We start from the raw sequence: 21,780 nt of genomic DNA on the forward strand, positions 1-21,780 counted from the left end.
AAAAATTGTAAATAATTAAATAATTTGGTGCAAACTGTAGTACGCGAATGCCTGTGCCCAAAAGTGAAAATTATTTTTAAACATGCGTTTCAATAGAAAATAAGATCGCATCTTTATTCATTAATAAATATATAATAAGCTCATTGTATTTAACCGTCACCAGTTACCACAGTATAACCTTAACCACATTGCGACATAAATTTTAAATCAAACACAAATTGTTTTCAAACCAGTTCTCAAAATAAGAACTTTATGCATGTCAGCAAAATGTATTTTAAGTTAGATGTTTTAAAAAATACAAGGTTAATTTGTCAGCCTATGACATAGATAATAAATAAATAAATAAATATTGGGGACACCTTACACAGATCAACTTAGCCCCAAACTAAGCAAAGCTTGTACTATGGGTGCTAAGCGATGATATACATACTTAAATAGATAAATACATACTTATATACATAGAAAACATCCTTGACTCAGGAAAAAATATTTGTGCTCATCACACAAATAAATGCCCTTACCGGGATTCGAACCCAGGACCGCGGCTCAGCAGGCAGGTTCACTACAGATTGAGCCAGACCGGATACCATGAGATTAGTGATAAATAAGAAAGGATTCTGCTATCCTTCAGGCGGGAGAATGTCGTGGCCAGCAAGAAGATGGACCTTAGAGAATTTGAGATAGCTGTCATATTTCAAATTGAAGTCTAGATTTTATTATATTTGCAATAATTTTCAATGGATAAACATGTATACATTTTAGCTTAGGTTTTTATGAATAAATAAGTGTTCTTGCAATTCGACGTCTTTCGAGTCTATATAGTCATAATTGGAGTAGATGTAGTTTACAACTTGGCTGAATCTATGATATGATATTTCTACGGTATCTGTATCTCAAGTAGCCGAACAACGTTTATGTCAGTGTACGTTCTATCAAATAAGTATCTAAGAATATATAAATAACGAACAGGGAATAAACTATACTTTTTCCTTGTCCGTTTGTTTTGTACTAATGTCTAAATTCCTTGTTGATGTGTTTAATCCCGTTTTGTGTCCAATATCATCCCTGATATAACAATTTGTGTCTGATTTAATTTTGCATCTAAAACACTTATTCTAAAAGCAAGCTGCATGAAATAAAGACAACAAATTTTGCGACAGTCGAAATAACTAATTCACGAACATTAAAATTCGCTAAATAAAATTGAACCTTTAAATTATTCTGCGATCGGCAAAGTTAATAAAAGAGTATTAAAATCGTGCCAGCGATCGAGACAAATATCGTTCAAACGTGCCGTTCCATGCACGTGCAAAATGAGATTATAAGAATGAGAAAGGGGGAGTGTCAGATCCTCATAGCACGTTAGTTGTCCCGCACCCGCAGTCCCCGTTAGGCGTCCCGCGCGCGGTCCCTCGTGCGGTTCGTTTACCTTCCTCGCCTTGACGGCCCACTTGTAGGCGTGTCCGAGCTCGACGTTGCCCGTGTCCACGTAGTCCTGCGTCTGCGTGACGTGGTGCTCGATGCGGTCCACCAGCTCGCCCTGCAGCCCTAAACGCACGCCGGGGGAGGGGGGAACTCGCGGATTGGTTCAAACGTGCGTTATTCGAGAGTGAGTTACAAGAACCAACCGAATTTTAGCTAAAATTAGTCGTTGCGGTAAATCAAATGAGTAGCCGGAAATAAAAACCCTGGAAAATGCCACAGAGACACGACACCCAGAACGAACACGTGATACCACAGACATTTAGTGTTACCTTATTAGATTAGAGTTAAATATTAGTTGTACATATTAAAATGTAGTAAAGTTAGAAACATAGTGAGTGCAAGTTTTTATTATTGCCCAATAAACATTAATCCGTAAACATACACGTGGCAAGATAAATAAAAACTTGCATCATACGAAAACATTGTTACATAATAACACAATAAATGATGAAAATGTGAGAAGTAAAATTAAATGTTAGTAGTGGTTATTATATAACAAGAATATTTATACCAAAATACCGAAGGCAAATTACGCACACACCATCAAAAGAACAGTTAGTCGAGGTTAGCCCGTTTCCATCCAGTGTTAGACAGCGAGTAGAACAGTTATTGTCACACAACAGTCAAAGCGGGGGGTTGTTTGAACCAATCACCGATGTAACGAAAACAAAACGCACGGAGGAGTTGAACCATTCACAAAAGTCGAAACATAACAAGGGAAAGGGAGGGAACGGGGGGAAAGGGGGACAAACAAAACAAAAAACGCATTAGCAACGAATGGCTGGTACTGGAATGATGAGAACTCACCCGTCGAGCCTTGCTCTGATATTTTAGGGCCTTCTTTGTGTCTTGGGTGGCAGTTTGGACATAGTCCACAGCGTGCTCTACATGATACTCAATGCGGTCGATCATCTCTCCCTGTACCCAGAGGAACTTGTTTATTTCATTATTCTATTCATATATCTAATACGCCTACAACATAAACAGTTGTTTGGATAGGAATGTTTATATTGTCGTGTCAGCAGATATCATGAGTTGTAGAAACATACATAACATACATGTTATTTTCTTATAGCTGAATGCGATTGCGTGTATCACATAATTTATATGGAGATTCAAATACCGGTGTTGTATGCTGAGCTATAATTTCAAAGGACACTTTCTTTTACTCGGCACTTTATGTAATTTTAAACAACAGTAAATATTATGAATAGTGAGTTTACGACGTACAAAACCATAAATGCAACGAAACTTTGAGGTTTCGGCAGAACAATGTTGACAACGAGTCAACTAAGGATACATCCACACAAAGTGTCTGAGCAAAGAGCGTTCACAGTTCGTTATGTTCCACACAATGTAGCAAACAAGTTAATTTAAACGAAAGAGTAAAGTTTGTGTGCAACATTTGAGACTATAATATCTCGGGTCAAGCAAGACTTAAGACGTATTCGCGCATCCATACTTTTCATGGTAAAATTACTACCACTGTGCAAAGACATCATTCATCATGAACCATGTCACGACTCGCAGTATGCAGTAAGCAGGTATGATAGTACCTAAATATTTAATCAGTACTCAGTACACCTACCTTTGTCAGTTATAACGCTAGGCTATTAAACTCAAGGTATTTCAGCAAGACAAGTCAGGGTTTATACCTCTTATAGCAGGACGTTAGTAATTATTTTTGTTGCAGAAAGAGTTATCTTATCGTAAAACAAAACACTATTACTTAATATTTAATGATGCAGTGCCATCATAACATGATCCTGTTTACACGAAAGTGTTATCAAAAATATGTGTGTTAGACCAAATAATAGTTAAACTGATATGGTTTTCAAGATTCGTGCTACATAAAACTGGTGTCTAAACTAATCATAACGGATATTAATTTGATCAAGTACCAATTCTGTGCGCCCGCCCTCTAGGCTCTCAGTCTGCGGAATCTCGCTAGAAACTGGATCATTGGCTATCGTGTTGGAGGCCAAGAAAAACTGTGGGCGCACGAGAAATGTAAGTGACTGTTCCAACTTTCGACAAATCTCAGTCTTGCTGCAATACCATTAGCTGTATCTACTGACGCTATACGTTCATAAAGTGTGTGTATGTGTGTGTGATTGACCTGGCTCTCGACAAGCATCGCCATGTCCATGAACATGTCGTGCAGCTCGCGGATGGAGGTCTCCAGCTTGATAATGTCGGCGTGCCGCGCCTCGATATCGGCCAGCGTCTGCTTGGCTTGCTGCGTCTCCATTATTATCTGGAAATGGAATTTTGATATGTTAGTTAAGGTTATGATGGTACCTGGAGGATACGGAAAAATTACAAGATTGAGAAGTTCTAGAAGGATTTTTTGCTTGGATATGGACGAGTGTCTGCGGTTTTGAGAGACGATGGAGATAGACGATAGACTTTCCAGCAGTGGCGTGTGTTATGCATTTGTATACTAGGGTATACAAATAATCGGCAAATATTATATAGCGTGCATTAGGAGAGGCAAATGTCCAGCAGTGGACGAGGATAGGCTGATAATGATGATCAGGATATCGTTCAATTATTCGGTGTATTGTTGTATGCTGTGATGTGGAGTAATATTGAAAATAAATGTGACATTATCTGGGTAAAGGGACCTTATTGTCGACGGCGCTTACGGCGGTATGCGCGATGTTGTAAGCGATGTCGCGAGTCGATCGCCATCGACAATAAGGTCCCTTTACCCAGATAACGTCATAAATAATAAATAAGTGGCTGAACCCAAATATCATCGGCGAAACGAAAGCCACCGCTAGTTCGATCACCTGCTTAGAATGGGAGATGTGGCAAGAGAGCGTTCTTGGGACGACCGACAGGTGGCAGTCCTGTGGGTGGGCCCACGTATCGCTGGGAAGACAATGTGGCGGTGCGGTAGATCTGCGTCTGCTTCATATAGGCAAATGGCGCAAAGGAAGTTGCGCTGGAGCGGGTTAGGTGACATGCTCTCTTTACGGAGGCCAAGATTTATTTTGGATTTCGTTGGATTCAGTTTAACCCAACATAAATACTCTATTTATTCCAAAGCAAAAATTCAAAGAATCATCTACAAAATAAAGCAAAGTTTTATCATTGACACATCCTCAATGTAAACGCGTCAACAAAAACTGGGTGACTTAATGTCATGAATACAAGCGCGGATCCAGCTTCGTGCCCAGGGGGGGGTCACATGGTAAAGGTCCGGGGCCCCAGGGGGGGATCACGTGGTCTATTTGTATGGCCAACTTAGGTTTCCAGGGGGGTCATGACCCCCATGACCCCCCCCCCCTGGATCCGCGCATGCATGAATATTGTATCATGCAGGCACAAATGTGTTTCATGCATTCCTTTTTGAACTTATTCCGCTCGATACAGGTATTTTATCGATCTAAAATAATTACAAAGTAGCTGCAGTCAATTTGCGTAATTGTTATGTATTACGTTTCGCTCGCATTAGAAAGAGACAAAGGTATCCTATGTCACTCTCTATACCTTCAACTATCTCCACTTAAAAAATCACGTCCATTTGTCGCTCCGTTTTGCCGTGAAAGACGGACAAACAAACAGACACACACACTTTCCCATTTATAACATTTAGTATGGATAAGAAACTGACTGACTGACTGACTGACATAGCAACGCACAGCCGAAACCGCTGATTCTAGAGATTCCAAGCACGTAGGTTCCTTATAAGGTGTAGGGGGAAACTGGACTCCGCACCGCAAAGCTCCTTATAAGGTGTGGGGGAGCACTTTTTCAAAATTCACCTCATAAGCGGCGAGTTTGAATAATATTACTTTTAATACGCGGGCGAAGCCTCGGAAAAAAGCTAGTAATAAATATATTTCATATAAATTCGTCGCGTATTTTAAGCTCCGACAGATTGCTAGTAATTCAATAAAAGCGTGTGCCCAATTTATCACGGTTCGAAATTGCAGCGTGGAAATTTCAATCGAACCTCGTATTTGTTCGGCAAAAGGTTAATTTACAGAGGCAACTACATAGTTTTGCTAGTTGTTGAACTGGGATTCAGAAATAGTCATTGCAAACTGGAGACGATTATCTACAAGAAAATCATATTAATGATACCTAAATGATTTTTATTTCAAGTTTTTACCTGAATGGTATGGGTTTTTGGACTCTTTGTTTTGTTCAACTCATACCTACTTTTCGTCGTTTTTAAGTCATGTAACTTTCATAACGTGCTGTGTTAGGCGTAGGTATATTTTTATTTACCGTACCCGGATCCGATAACTACAAAAAGTTTTGGATCCGGCCGGATTACCGGACCGGCCTACAATCCCTATTCAGAAAGCATGTTTTATTAAAAGCTAGCACGACCTACATTGACGGCACCTGGGAACATTTTTAATGAACAGCCATTATGCATTGTGTACTGCAATCTGCAGCTAAGGCCATTTAGAGATTATCCGCCGTGCATGTGGGTCAGTTGATGTGCGTGAAAATGGAAATTGAAATATTCAGTGACTGAATATCATCTATCCAACAATTTTTACGCTTTTTCGACTGCATCTATCCTAATATTACAATCATACATAGCTGTGTCATTTTCTATCAAAAGGATACTTATTGTCGGTTGACAATGAGACGCTGACTTCATAATAGCGTCAATATGAAATCGATCTTTTGGACAACATACAATAGTACATTTTAATTGTAAACGTCACATATTTATTCAGATAGTCATATTATCGAACCTCCGAGCTACGATACGCATTAAATCTTCTTATTCAGCTGCTAATATATCCAAACCCGAAAATTGATTGACGAAGTTATTCTTCAAAAAAAAATACCATTTTATTTGCTAAATAAACAATCAATCACATACAATACAACGCGGGATTCGAACCCACGACCGCTCATTTCAAGGGCATGCAGTTATATTCTGGCGACATTCCCAGAGGCTCGAAAAGGCTTGACTCATCGATTTCTACTTTCGGCCGAATTTTCGTCGGTCCGCCGTTAGTTTCGTTTCATTTCCACTTGTAAAGAGGCGACATTAAATATTAGTGGCGTTTGGTATTTGTTTTGCCGGCAACCAGTACTGGGGATACAGTCAACAGTGCCGTGTATACAAATTCTGTTTTATGCCTTTGTTCTGGAATTTTACTTTAGTATACATAGTGTATATTTTTTTTACTTATACTTAATTCTGTGGCCCTACTGAACAGGGCAACATTTCTCGCGGAGCTCAAGTTTTAAATGGCATAAGTTTTATGTATGAGTATATAAGAGGAAGCCTGAAAGTTGCACCGATAGTAGAAAAAGTAAGAGCTAATCGTCTGGCATGGTATGGGCATGTGATGCGAAGGGATGAAAGTCATGTGACGAGAAAGGCATTGCGAATGAGTGTGGAAGGAAGTAACGGGAGAGGAAAACCGAGGAAAAGGTGGATGGATTGCGTGAGAGATGATATGAAGCGAAAGCAAGTGAATGATGAAATGACGGATGATAGGGAGGTATGGAAGCGGAAGACATGCTGCGCCGACCCCAAATGAATGGGATAAGGGCAGGCGAATGATGACACTAAAGAAAAAGCAATCAAGCCCACTGGTGGCGAAGCCGGGAATCGAACCCGGGTCTCCAGCTATCGCGGCTGACGTGTTCGACCGCTACACCACCCCGACCGCTACACCACCCCGACCGCCGAGGTACCCGTCGAAATTTCTCTAGTGTATATGTTATAGATTAGTTCTTCAATTCTTAGTGTCCTTACTCAGGATTAGTTATTTATATTTCATTTGACTATCCCGAGTCAAAGGTTTTACATCCAATCCAACTGTAAATAAATAGGAATAAAAAAAATTGCGCTACACATTTTGTGTAAACTACGATAAAAATGGGGATGGCCGCCTTTTGTGGTCGTGGAAAAACGACATTTTCCCGATACACTTATTCTAACGAACGTGACTTGCGCTAACGGCCCTTTATATCAACGTCCATTAGACCTTACAGCTCGGAGCAATACAAGTGACCAAACTATAAATAATAAATAAAGTTTCGTGAAACACTGACATAAGAGTGCAAATCTATCAAAGGTTTCATTAAAATCAAAGTATTTTTTTGTTTCTGACACCCATTTGAGTGACATCGTTGGAAGAAGTTCGAAAATTGAACTTTAACACGTTTTTCAACTGTCTCCTGAATCATATTTTTTTGCACGCGCCCTCCTGAATCATAGTTTTTCTGCGACCAGACTGTATCTACACTTGGCTAACCGGTCTCCCAATAGCGTTACTTAAAGCTAGATTAGACTATTTAGTAGGTACTGACCCCTTGCGTGAAGACGGCGGGGTTATCCTGCTCCAGCATAGTCCCCAGCTGCTCATCCGTAGTGTTACTAATAGCGTTACTAACAGCTAGGCTTCCTACGTTTATTAATAAGAGATACTGACCCCTTGCGTGAACACGGCGGGGTTGTCCTGCTCCAGCATAGTCTCCAGCTCCTCGTCCGTAGTGTTCCTGCCAGTGATCTCCAGCTGCCGGAGTATCCGGTTTTTGCACCGGTCCCGGTAGTCCGTCTGCGTGCGGTTGTATTCGGTCATCACTTCGACGAACTTGCGAGACAGGGTCGAGTGCTGTGTCTTTCTTATCCTGAGATCCGCCGATGATTTGTTAGAGTGCTCCTCCTGTTCGATGTTCTGCTCTATGTCTGTGGATTGTATGAAAGGCAAAAGTAGTAAAATTATCTCTAATACAGTCGACTACAAAGAGCTGACGTATCATTTTTTCGCCTCATTACAATAGAGACTTGACTGTAGTTAAAATAAAATATTTAATACCATGCACGAAATAAAGCATCAGATAATTATAAGAAAAACATGGACAGAAGTTATTTTTAAATCCAATTTCTATTTATAAGTCAGGTCGAAATATATAAAGTAATTCAGTTCACCGTGACGTCTCTCAATTAAATTTCATATAAATTCCACATTATTAGTTAGCAAGTCGTTCAAATTATTTTTGACAGTTCTTAAAAAGAAGCTGATTTGACTAGGAGGCAAGTAGCCTATGCAGTAAGGTGAAAAAACGGATACATCTCTTTGTAGTCGCCTGCACATAAATACCTACAATATTTGTGAGAAACTAAGAGGGAATCACAAATCAGATAGTACTAAATATTCAATATTAGATAGTCAAGATTAAAGGCATTCAGTTCATGAAAGCATTGAGTATCGTACTATTCGTATTCTAAAAGCTTTCAATGGCTGCTATGTCCGCAGTGAATGTCAAACCCCTGGCTAAATATGAAATATTGATATGCAGGATTATTCGTATTGTTATTACATGTACTACTACTGGATATTATGCCTCAAACTGTTTCCGTTTACGAAAAAAATTAAAAAAAAAAGAAATTTTGTTTTTTATTTTTTTCTTTAAAACCGCGTATCCGATTGAGTTGTTCTTTGGATATTTTATAGATATATTAGCGATACATCAATAAAAAAAAAATTAACTTCCTGACTTTTTGTTAAGTACATTTTTTTTTTTAATTTATGGTTTAAATATTTTTTTTTTACCACATACGAGTTAGCGACACCTACTATATTTTTATATAATAATCGCCATTTTATACTCTATTACATATATTTTTATCAAAAATATTAGTTTGGATCAACAATGTCAAAATAAGTTATTTATATATTACTAGTATTACCCTTTAGTACGTTGCTCCTGGAAAGTGATGTATGAAAATTTTGGCATAATTAATGGAAGATTTTTTTTTAATTGGGATATGTAGATTATAGGCCAAAGTTATTTTTCATCAACCCTCCCCACCCCTCCCCCTCTGCGTCACCCCTCTACCCCCACTTAAAGAGCCGAAAATGCGATTTTTCTCGATTTCTGACAAAACCGAATGACGATACAGAAAAAGCGTGTAGGAACGAAGTAATCCTTAATAAATTTACTACAAATCTCTCATAAACACTTTAGTGCTAGCACTTATAGTTTTCGCGCAATCCGTCACGAAAGTTGCTCCTTTCTGCAATTTTCTTTAAAGAATATTAGTGTTGTCCCAAAATGCTTACGAAATTTGTTTGATACGACTAAAATATTGTAAACTCATGACTATAATAAAATTAAGGGGATAAATCACTACCATGGTTGGGACTTGAACTTACGGCTTCCGGATAGAAACTCGAGGGCTCTACCAACTGAGCCACCAAAAGCTCATCCCTAGTTTCTAGCGAATCTTTCAGCTTTCTACTATATGAATCAATGGTACCCCTAGCGTCATTTATCTATCATATCTATCAATCTAGAGGCCGTGAGTTCAAGTCCCGCCCATGGTAGTGATTTTTTCCCCTGAAATTCATTCTGAGTTTATAATATTTTAGTACTATCAAACCGACGATTTCTTAAGCATTTAAGGAGAAAACTTATCATTCATTAAAGAAAATTGCAGAAAGGAGCAACTTTCGTGACGGATTGCGCGAAAACTATAAGTGCTAGCACTAAAATGTTTATGAAAGATTTGTAGTAAATTCATTAAGGATTACTTCGTTCCTACACGCTTTTTCTGTATCGTCATTCGGTTTTGTCAGAAATCGAGAAAAATCGCATTTTCGGCTCTTTAAGGGGGGGTAGAGGGGTGACGCAGAGGGGGGAGGGGTGGGGAGGGTTGATGAAAAATAACTTTGGCCTATAATCTACATATCCCAATTTAAAAAAAATCTTCCATTAATTATGCCAAAATTTTCATACATCACTTTCCAGGAGCAACGTACTAAAGGGTAATACTAGTAATATATAAATAACTTATTTTGACATTGTTGATCCAAACTAATATTTTTGATAAAAATATATGTAATAGAGTATAAAATGGCGATTATTATATAAAAATATAGTAGGTGTCGCTAACTCGTATGTGGTAAAAAAAAAATATTTAAACCATAAATTAAAAAAAAAATGTACTTAACAAAAAGTCAGGAAGTTAATTTTTTTTTTATTGATGTATCGCTAATATATCTATAAAATATCCAAAGAACAACTCAATCGGATACGCGGTTTTAAAGAAAAAAATAAAAAACAAAATTTCTTTTTTTTAATTTTTTTCGTAAACGGAAACAGTTTGAGGCATAATATCCAGTAGTAGTACATGTAATAACAATACGAATAATCCTGCATATCAATATTTCATATTTAGCCAGGGGCGATTTTACCATGGCAGTCCGGCCAGGCCCTTTTAAGTTTCGCTGTACACAAAGGAAAATGAGATATGCACAGATGCATACCTATTCGCCAACTCCTGTTCCCGTTCTATGTCTGTGGAAACAGTATTGACAGGCAAAATCAATATGTTATAATGCCTGATTAATTGAGTGACTAGCATTAAAGCATTAAAAACTCGCATTGAAGAGCAATAACAATCTTCTAAAAATAACATAGACGATTTATTAACGAAATGCTTTCGAGTTTTTCCACGTAGCCTATTTTAATCTTGTTTTTCTACTCCCGAACTGTTATTCGTCATTTACAGGGTCGTGCATAGATCTTTAAAACCCTACATAAAAGTCTATTCCCAAAGCCAGCGTCCGCCGGCTTTCAGCGCATGCGCGCAGTATCGAAAAAAATGAAAACGCATTGTTTGGCTCTGTAACCATGGCAACGCATTGTTATAACGAAACTGCGCGCGTGCGCGGGAAGGCTTTGGGCAGCTGAGCTGACAGTTCAAACCTTTGCGTCAAAATAAAGAAAACAGTGTGAATTTCACGAAAGTTATTCAAGAAAACTATTAATAAAAACTAAGTGCAAGGTCGTAGAAAAAGTATTGTATGCAACGGTGTTTAACTGAGTCAAAAAATACTCGTGGCGTCTTAACTAATAACAATTTTCGGCTTCGCCTCAAATTGTTACCTACGCCACTCGTCTTTTTTGACCTCCTTTAAACGCCTGTTGCATAAAATACTATTATGATACGAAGAATTCAGCGCGACGAAAACATTAAACTAATTAATAAAGGTTATACCTCTCGCAAGGCTAAAACAGCCCCGCCGAAAGTTTCCCAGGAACAAGGTTAACAACATTCTCGCTCAAGAATGTGTGAAAGTGACAATGGAAATTTGTTCGTGTGAATCCAACTTACGTTTTAACTTTCCTCTGACTTTGTTGGCAGTTTTCTTAATATCAGCCATGAGATCTTCTAATTCGTTCTTTGTTTCTGAAATGAGACATTAAATGTTAGGGTTAAAGTTTAAGAAAAACCATTATGAGCTAATTACCTACTCCGATCCTGAATATTTCATAAGGGCGGTCTTAAACTAGCGCATTTTTACACACTTGCAAATATAAAACGCTAGTCTGAAACCGCTGTAAGCGTCTTAAGTTCTTAACCTACATCGCTTATTTACTATACTTGGCGACAAGTTGACAATATCGCAGCAAACAATACAAGTTATCACAAATAACTACAAGAGCGCTTTAGTGCACGTTCGGCGATAAGAAACTTCAGTCATTACGCGTTGTCCAGACAGGACCTTCGTCCTGGGGTCAAACTTTGTTCTAACATCGGTAATCGGTTTAGCAAACGCTGTATTACAACTCACACAAGGAAGTAAATAAATAAATAAATACGTAGTTAGTTTTAAAGACATTTTAGATCACTCTGAGGTGTCAAGTTAGCTGATAAATGGATAACTGTTTATTTCCGCAATGAGATAAATCCCGCTGTCACTGGCAGGCAAGCTCGTCGTCGATATCGGCAAATGAGAGAAAAATTACCGACATCGAGTCCCAGCGGCTCTGGATTCCGGGCCGAAGTTATCGGCTTATAAAAGATTTGACTCATCCTCATATTAACGCCAAAGCTGTAGACTCGGATGAACTCCGGGCGCTGAGCTCTCGAAATATCTGTCTTAACTCATCGACACGGCCATTTTTGATCCTGGATTTATCCTCAAATTTACGAGTTTTCCGTATTCGATCATCATCCTCCTACTCCTCCTTGACAACTAATCCCAAGATTTGGCGTAAGCACTAGTTTTTAACCCCCGACGCAAAAACGAAGGGGTGTTATAAGTTTGACGTGTCTGTCTGTCCGTCTGTCTGTCTGTCTGTCTGTCTGTCTGTCTGTTTGTCTGTCTGTGTGTATGTCTGTCTGTGGCATCGTAGCTCCCGAACGGGTGAACCGATTTAGATTTAGTTTTTTTTGTCTGAAAGCTGAGTTAGTCGGGAGTGTTCTTAGCCATGTTTCATGAAAATCGGTCAACTATGTCGCAGTCGGGGGTTTTTTCAAAATTTTAATTTTTTCTGTTCTTCTATTACACATTAACGTAAATGAGGAGGCACACTGACATTTTACCCCGCCAGGCGGCGCCTATGCAAGAGTCTAGGCATGTCACTGTCATTCATATGTGAGAGAGAGAGAGAAAAAACATAATTATCAGCTTCTCGCTCTCACGTCTCACGGACTAATAGGGTGGCGCCATCTGTCGTATCCTTTGAGTGTTCCTCCTCATTATTACGAAAGCGACTGCCATCTGACCTTCCAATCCGAAGGGTAAACTAGACCTTATTGGAATTAGTCCGGTTTCCTCACGATGTTTTCCTTCACCGAAAAGCGACTGGCAAATATCAAATCACATTTCGCACATAAATTCCGAAAAACTCATTGGTGCGAGCCGGGGTTCGAACCCGCGACCTCCGGAACGAAAGTCGCACGTACTTACCGCTAAGCTACCAGCGCTTATATTAGTTTTCCGTATTCGATAATGTTGAAAAAGTACCGGTGTCAGCCGAGCCATTTATCAGCAGTATTGGTGTTTGAAATGAACAATAGTCTCAGGCAAAAGTTTCCTTGTTAGGAATATGCAATATTCAGAACGCGCGAAACTTGTTTACTGGAGCTGGCAGAAACTAGACAGTTCTCTATTTCCTACATTAGGTATTTGAATTCTGAGTCAGTTTGTTCGTTCCTGTGGTGCTACAATACAATAACCCTTTGTGGGGCTTGGCCTCCTCTACAGTGCTTTTCCATTTGCTCCGGTCCTTTGCCCTCTTCTTCCAATTTGAGTACTTTGCCATTTTTAACCGCCGCCTCAAATCTCTCAAGGAAGGTGGTTCTCAATTCGTCTGTATTTTTTTTTTTTAATTTTTGTTCCACGATAACTCCGTCGTTACTGGACCGATTTTTCTTAGATTCTCTTCCACGCAGTCTATCCACCGTTTTCTTGGCTTGCCTTGTGGTCTTTTCTCTTGGGGATTCCATTTTGTTACTATTTCGGTCGCCCTCGAATCCGGCATTCTTTCTAGGTGACCCGCCCAACGCAGTCGCTGTGCCTTACAGAACCTAGTATCTATGGTCTCCCGCCGCATTAGTGCATTCAATTCATGGTTCATCCGTAAGTCAGTTTGTACTTTGTTCCAATAATCAAAATAATATTAAAATGCATTAAATTAGATCTCGCATTCGTATACAATTAATTATGACCGGGAGGTTCATGGTGTAATTTAAAGCGGTATTGTATACCTGCAGTAGATAATTCTGTTAAAGACACCCCATTTTTAAGGGCCAATGAATAACGCCCCTAAGTACCGTCGTAAATCATATTGGCCTAATAGTGAATCCATCTTTTATTTATTCAGTGAGCAGGTGTGGACGGTGGCTAACGATAATGGGATTTTTTCAGTCACTCATCACGCAATTCCTTTCCAATATAGAAGGGTCCCTAACTCCCCATGCTTCAAGTGCAAGGACCTTCCCGTCTAATATTTCTAGAGAATTACCTATAGAAAAAAAACAGTGGACACCTTACACAGATCAACTTAGCTTAAACTAAGTAAGCAACGCTTGTACTTGTTGTGAGGTGCAAATATACACACTAATAAATGTCGATAAATAAATGCTAATAATAAGTCAAATCTATATAGAAAACATGCATGTTCAAACAAACAAATAACTGTGATCATCAGTTTCATCAAGCGAAGAAATGCCTTTCGAACACGGAGCATCTTAGCTTAGCAGGCAGGGTCACTATCACTACCGACTAGGCCAGACCGGTTGTGAAAACGATCGTCAGAATGGTCCATTTTGCTACCGAAACATGAGGATCCTTCTCAATAGAAAGACGCATATTTCCGCCGCGACCCGAGAGACCAGACCCTCAATCACTGTAGACCCCTAAGCCGGATTTATAATTTGAAAAGCCGATCCGATTCAAGATTGGCGTAAACATAGCCGAAAAAAGAACCTTGAACGTTTTTCAGGAATAAATGTCCGATAAGTATAGAAGTCTAAATATTAGAATATTCTTTTTTTATTTATTGATATTGTACCTATATTCCTATAAATAATGGCAGTATATTGAATTTGAAATCTTTATTTTCCTGATTGTTAAATGATCTAACCACTCATTTAAGTCATTTATTTAGAAACAGAAAAAATAGAAATCTATAGTCATAGGGCTTACGGAAAAAAACTGCATTTTATGCAGAAAGCAAGCCACTTTGCACAGTGATACTAGGGACCAATACAAATGATTTCATCCGAGGAAACACGATTTTCATCCACTAGAATTCAAGATGGCGGACATTTTCCAAAATGGCGGCCGCATATTTTTAAAAATTTATAGAATCGTAAGGGCTGCACCGATTTTGATGGTTGGGGTGTCTATCGTATCGTATTGAAGCGTTTATTAATATAAAAAATTAAAGTCATAAAAAAATTTAAGATGGCGGCCGAATAATAAGAAAAATATGAAAATATCAAACTTTTTTTTTCATTCTCGTGCAATTTACCAATAAATTTTCTATGATATGGCTACATTTATATGTATTTAAATTAAACCTGATAATATTATCTACATAATAAAATAAAAATAATGAAAATCCGTTGAGTAGTTTTTGAACTATACCCATTTCAAATGGAGCGCGCGGATTTGAAAGACGTTTTCGCACGTGATGTAAACAATTTTGGAATCATAACGGCTGCACCGATTTTAATGGTTCGGGTAGCTATCAGTTTGTATTAAAACATTTATTTATATAAAAATTAAAATCATTTAAAAAATAAAGATGGCGGCCGAATAAAAAAAAAATGAAATTTTAAATTTTTTTTTATTCTCACGAAATTTACAAATAGTGTTTCTACCATATGGACACATTTTTATTTATTTAAATAAAATCTGATATTAACATCTGCAAAATAAAACAAAAAACATTAAAATCCGTTCAGTAGTTTTTGAACTATACGCATTGAAAATGAAGCGCGCGTGTTTGAAAGACGTCTTTGCACTTGATATGTGATGCATCGTATCGTTTGGTACCGCTATACAGGCAAGACTGATTATTTATTTTGGTCACAACTTACTATATTACTATTCAGAATCAATGTTTTTAGTATTTATATACATTATTCGTTTTTTATTCCGAGTTTAGGTATATTTAGATAACCCCCGTAAACTTGACCATCACATAATTTTTATTTTAATATGTAAAAGAACTTAAATGCACATAACATAACATCTGTATTAATAGCAATTGTCCTTTCCGAGGACTCCAGAGATAATTTTCGACAACTTCTGTAGGGGGCTACAGAAATATCTATGTATAAAATAACTTGTTTTCTGCGACAAGGAGCGTATGTTTTTGTAGTGCTGGCGATGTTGGTGGAATGCTGGTTATTAATTTTGGTTGGAAACAGTTCCTTGCGCACCAAGTTAACCGATAAATTTTGAGTCTGCGGATCAACTTTTCAAGCTTGGCCATTATTCCTCCAGGAAGACACTGTTCAGTATGACAACCAACAAGACTTTTTCCAGAAACTGTAGCCTGTTGATGTTATAAGTGTGGTGACTTTTTTTTTCTAAACCATTTACTTCCTCAGAGAACATTTAACTACTCCGCTATTTCAGGGTAAACCATAGGAACGTAACCGGAAGAAGCTGATAGCCTCATTGTACCTCACGCAAAAGATATAGCGGAACAGGGACTCACGCGTATCATCACATCTTCCGATACAGATGTCTTGGTATTTAAATAAAAACCACTGGAGTCTTCGGGTGAAGGATAGACGTAAAGTCAGTGGCCAGATTCGGGTTTGGACCTAGCTTAGAGCCTCGAAACGTCTATGCCTCATGAGAGGCCTCGAGTGAGTTCAGGGTGGTAACGGATGCTAGAGTATCCCATGCCCTTCGTTGAGTTTATCTCGCAGTTTGTAGCCGTGGAGGCTTTCAGGGCGTTACGTGCGAGATCGGACGTGATGTAAATGGAGGCAGGAATTTCAGCAAAACGACACTTTACTGCCTAAGCCGCCAAACTATACCGGTAAACAGGCCTGAGTCCATGCTTGCTCACTAAAATATGTGTTAAGAACGGTCCCAATTTGGCATTTAAGCATGTGATCTATGGAGCTAATTATATTGGGAAATTTCCAATTCTTATCTAGTATATTTTCTTAATACTTCAAAAGAGAATAACCTACCGGAGTATAAGTTATAAAGTAGCTAACACTTTGGATCTTAGAAGACCGACTGCTATTCATGGTTTTTACACTTTTTACGCCTTTACGTCTGACACCACTTCTTTTTTCAATACAAAAGGAAAAAATCATGTTCTAAAACATTGTTTGCACACACACTGAAGTTATACCAGCTTTGATAGAAACATCGCAGTAACTACAAAGTCTTCCTGGAGGAATAATCGCCATGCTTGAAAAGTTCACCTGAACTTGGTGAGCAAGAAACTGTTTATCACCAAAAATTAATTAGTACCTAACCAACATCGGCAGCACTCCGTGTCGTATAACAACGCCCCATATTCTGGATATTACTTCTGTGCCTATGCCATCATCCTGGGGTTGGAAGACGTACAATGATACTTGGACAATTGCGGTTGTGAAAAAGGCTGCGAAACAATACGCTGTACGTGTTGTGGGTCTACCCTGCGCGGCGCAATTCAAATAATGCAATGTATTAATAATGTTATATTTGCAAAGGCATCTGCCAAAATAAAAACTATTTTGCAATTATTATGTTATCATTATTTCCTTGTATTTTGATATTATTTTGTATGACTCTTTTATCTTTCAGTATAACCTAGACGAGAAGCAAAAAGTATGTTTTGTATTAATATATGTTTCCGTAGCCCCCTACAGAAGTTGTCGAAAATTATTTCTTGAGTCTTTGGAAAGGACAATTGCTATTAATACAAATGTTATGATTGTTATGTTATGTGCATTTAAGTTATTTTACGTATTAAAATCAAAATTATGTGATGGTCAAGTTAACGGGGGTTATATAAATATACCTAAACTCGGAATAAAAAACGAATAATGTATATAAATACTAAAAACATTGATTCTGAATAGTAATATAGTAAGTTGTGACCAAAATAAATAATCAGTCTTGCCTGTATAGCGGTACCAAACGATACGATGCATCACATATCAAGTGCAAAGACGTCTTTCAAACCCGCGCGCTTCATTTTCAATGCGTATAGTTCAAAAACTACTGAACGGATTTTAATGTTTTTTGTTTTATTTTGCAGATGTTAATATCAGATTTTATTTAAATAAATAAAAATGTGTCCATATGGTAGAAAAACTATTTGTAAATTTCGTGAGAATAAAAAAAAATTAAAATTTCATATTTTTTTTTTATTCGGCCGCCATCTTTATTTTTTAAATGATTTTAATTTTTATATAAATAAATGTTTTAATACAAACTGATAGCTACCCGAACCATTAAAATCGGTGCAGCCGTTATGATTGCATCACGTGCGAAAACGTCTTTCAAATCCGCGCGCTCCATTTGAAATGGGTATAGTTCAAAAACTACTCAACGGATTTTCATGAATTTTATTTTATTATGTAGATAATATTATCAGGTTTAATTTAAATACATATAAATGTAGCCATATCATAGAAAATTTATTGGTAAATTGCACGAGAATGAAAAAAAAAGTTTGATATTTTCATATTTTTCTTATTATTCGGCCGCCATCTTAAATTTTTTTATGACTTTAATTTTTTATATTAATAAACGCTTCAATACGATACGATAGACACTCCAACCATCAAAATCGGTGCAGCCCTTACGATTCTATAAATTTTTAAAAATATGCGGCCGCCATTTTGGAAAATGTCCGCCATCTTGAATTCTAGTGGATGAAAATCGTGTTTCCTCGGATGAAAACGTTTGTATTGGTCCCTAGTATCACTGTGCAAAGTGGCATGCTTTCTGCATAATGTGCAGCTTTTGACCATAATTTCGCCGTAAGCCCTATGACTACTAGGCATGTGTACATCGACTCAACTTATTTCCCCTTTTGAAATGAAAACCACGAAAACTCATGCACCAGATGGCTGACGATTTCATTAAGTGTCTATTACTGCCTGAACTCAGGACTCTATCGGAGGACGCGAAAATCGCATTTCGTCTCCAAGTAAACGATCGCATGACAAAATACGATCAACTATTGGCAGGAGACGGTAACGTCACCATAACAGGTACTCTAACAAATCTGTTTTTTTTTATCAAGCAGAAACTACACACTTTTTGGAGTTGCTGCCAGAAAAGTGACTTTTAGATTTTCCTTTTTATTAAAAAAATTAGGTTGAACACATGTTCACAACACAATTACAAGTTGTATGCACAAGGTACAGTTTTGTGTTTTGGTTAGATAAAAAGAAAATAGTATGGGGTTGACCGACTTACACGATCTTTGCAAACGAATAAAATAAATTCCCATCAAAATCGCATTTTTCTAGTTTTTCCTAATCATAAAAACTAGGTACATGCCCTGAAACACGATAGCGAATATGCTAAACGTATCCTCGCTATTTTTGTTACACTTTGTGTACTCCTAAAAACTTTGATTTGTGTTACTCCTAAAAACTTTGATAAAGCATTCGTTGAGTGTACACTGTATTTATAGACAATCACCCCAAATATTTGCTGATTTATATGGATCTCCTTTTACTGCGAGTTCGCCGAAAATAAGCCGTGTAACTATAAATACACCGTTTCGATATAATGAATAAGTTTTATCACGATCTAATTTTGGTGATGAAATGAATCTACCATTTATTTGACGAGGTTATATATAAAGTAATGTGTATTCTTTGATAGTTCATTGACTTTCATACAGGCTATTTGATATTTTATTCGTGTTATTTGAATGAAGTTATGAATTATGAACGATATACGCATATTTGTATATAGTTTGCATTTGCTGTTTGATTATTAAACCGAATCACAAAAAATAAACGGATAGTTTACCGCACTCGATGAAGCTTTTAACACCGCATTGCAAATTTCGTAGAACACTAATAATATTTATTCACACATTTATGTAAATAAATAAAAATAAAATAAATAAATAAATAAATATTGGGGACACCTTACACAGATCAACTTAGCCCCAAACTAAGCAAAGCTTGTACTATGGGTGCTAAGCGACGATATACATACTTAAATAGATAAATACATACTTATATACATAGAAAACATCCATGACTCAGGAACAAATATCAGTGCTCATCACACAAATAAATGCCCTTACCGGGATTCGAACCCAGGACCGCGGCTTAGCAGGCAGGGTCACTACCGATTGAGCCAGACCGGTCGTCAAAATACCTATATTACCAACTCAGAAATGTACGGAGCATGCGGTTGCAAATCAGTCTGGCAAATAAAATAAAGCCAGAATTCAAGGGATTGAATTAAATTAAAGTAATGAACTGGGACCACTACTGAAATTAACAATTTTAATCATTATAATTTGCATTAATGACTGACTTAATCCGATTAAGATCTTGTTTTTGGATTAAATAAACAGGCATACTGTTGCATGAAAACATATATTATTAGCATGTTCGTTAAATAATAACTTTTGAAATACATTACATGCCTTGTTTACGATTACATACATGTTAATCGGGGTCTTTATTTTACATAGTGAATCAGCTTGTTGATAATTTAAGTATACCATCAGCTTTATCTATATAGAATGAGATACTATCTAATATTCCTATCAAACACGTTCAATTTCAAAACTATTCAGTTTCTTATTAACATGCCCACGCTTTACCAGTCACATAGGAAACACAACGTAGATACGTAGGTACAATCAACTCCAAATAGTGAAGTGACGACCAATTAAGTAGTCAGAAACATTTTACACTTTATTAATGTTATGGTAACAAAGTTGTGTTAAGATATATTCAGCCACTATCTACCTAAGATACAAACTATAAAAGAGCGTAGCGGAAAACTCCAACAAAAGCCACTAACACAACAATAAACTATCATGTATAGAAAGCCTTCACAAGTAACATTGTTGTCCTATCCGAGGACTCCCCAGCGGAACGTTAACGCCGTTCCCCCACAATACGGGGCTGCGCTGAAGTTAGCATGCGGCCACACATTTAGGGATGCCCAATTGCCCATCTACGAAATTGAATCGCTATTTCTGAGGTAATGCTAGAACATACAACATACAACATACAATCACGCCTGTATCCCATAAAGGGGTAGGCAGAACACATGAAACTACTAAAGCTTCAGTGCCACCCTTGGCAAATAAGGGGTTGAAAGAAAACGAAACTGTGGCATTGCAGTGACAGGTTGCCAGCCTCTCGCCTACGCCACAATTTAACCTAATTTATTTATTTTAATGCTAGAACGTTTGACGTAAACCTAGTTTTCTCTACAGTCGCAATCATATATATGTGAGCGCCTGAAGTGCTCTAAAAATTCTGAACACTTACTCTAACGCCTTAACAATAAAGTTATTATATCCTGCAAATTATACATATTTGTTCCGTTTGTATGTAACGGAAGGGTTACCACGGAAGACCAGCGTCAAAGTATCCAAATGGTACCTTGACACCAAGCTGAGTGGAAACCATTTCAGTGACGTTTAAATACAATTATTGTGACATGTTTTTGTAATTTATATTGTTTAAGCTTCCTGAATAAAGTTTTTTCTATTCTATTATTATGTTTAGATATTTCTGTCACTTGGTCGCTCCGATATACGAGTAGTCGGATGGCGACTGTACTGAAGTTACTTGCGTAATTTACTTCTTATTGAAAAATGTACCGATCTCACTCAACAGGGAGTAATATGTATCTACCGTAAAACACCATATCTTCGCCTACTTTTTCACATATTTTTGAAGGTTCCTCTTAAACCGAATAACCCTCTATATGATTTACATAAATTATATTGAATCGTATACAGGAGTTATTAAGGTACAAATAAGCACAATTTTTCATCATAGGCAAAGATAGGAAGGCTTCCGGAGAGTTTTCATACAAAACATGC

The 21,780-nt window shown here is 37.5% G+C and overlaps 1 protein-coding gene and 1 non-coding gene across 6 annotated transcripts in view; both read right to left on the reverse strand.

Moving 5' to 3' along the window:
- Positions 1 to 21,780, reverse strand: part of LOC125228401 (syntaxin-1A) — a 129,014-nt gene that overhangs the window by 9,327 nt on the left and 97,907 nt on the right. For 4 of the 5 annotated variants that reach the window (XM_048132962.1, XM_048132965.1, XM_048132961.1 and 1 more), the window contains 4 exons: positions 11,600 to 11,674; positions 7,908 to 8,164; positions 3,605 to 3,742; positions 2,293 to 2,403 (listed from right to left, as the gene is read on the reverse strand). In XM_048132962.1, the coding sequence (XP_047988919.1) occupies positions 2,293 to 2,403; positions 3,605 to 3,742; positions 7,908 to 8,164; positions 11,600 to 11,674 (581 nt within the window). Of the gene's footprint in view, positions 1 to 1,429; positions 1,541 to 2,292; positions 2,404 to 3,604; positions 3,743 to 7,907; positions 8,165 to 11,599; positions 11,675 to 21,780 lie in introns of all 5 variants that reach the window. The other variant, XM_048132963.1, reaches the window with a different exon arrangement.
- Positions 7,067 to 7,140, reverse strand: Trnas-cga. Its single transcript has one exon. It is a non-coding gene; the product is annotated as a tRNA-Ser (tRNA).

This window comes from Leguminivora glycinivorella, chromosome 7 (genome assembly GCF_023078275.1).
Source record: "Leguminivora glycinivorella isolate SPB_JAAS2020 chromosome 7, LegGlyc_1.1, whole genome shotgun sequence".
Taxonomy (NCBI): Eukaryota; Metazoa; Arthropoda; class Insecta; order Lepidoptera; family Tortricidae; genus Leguminivora; species Leguminivora glycinivorella.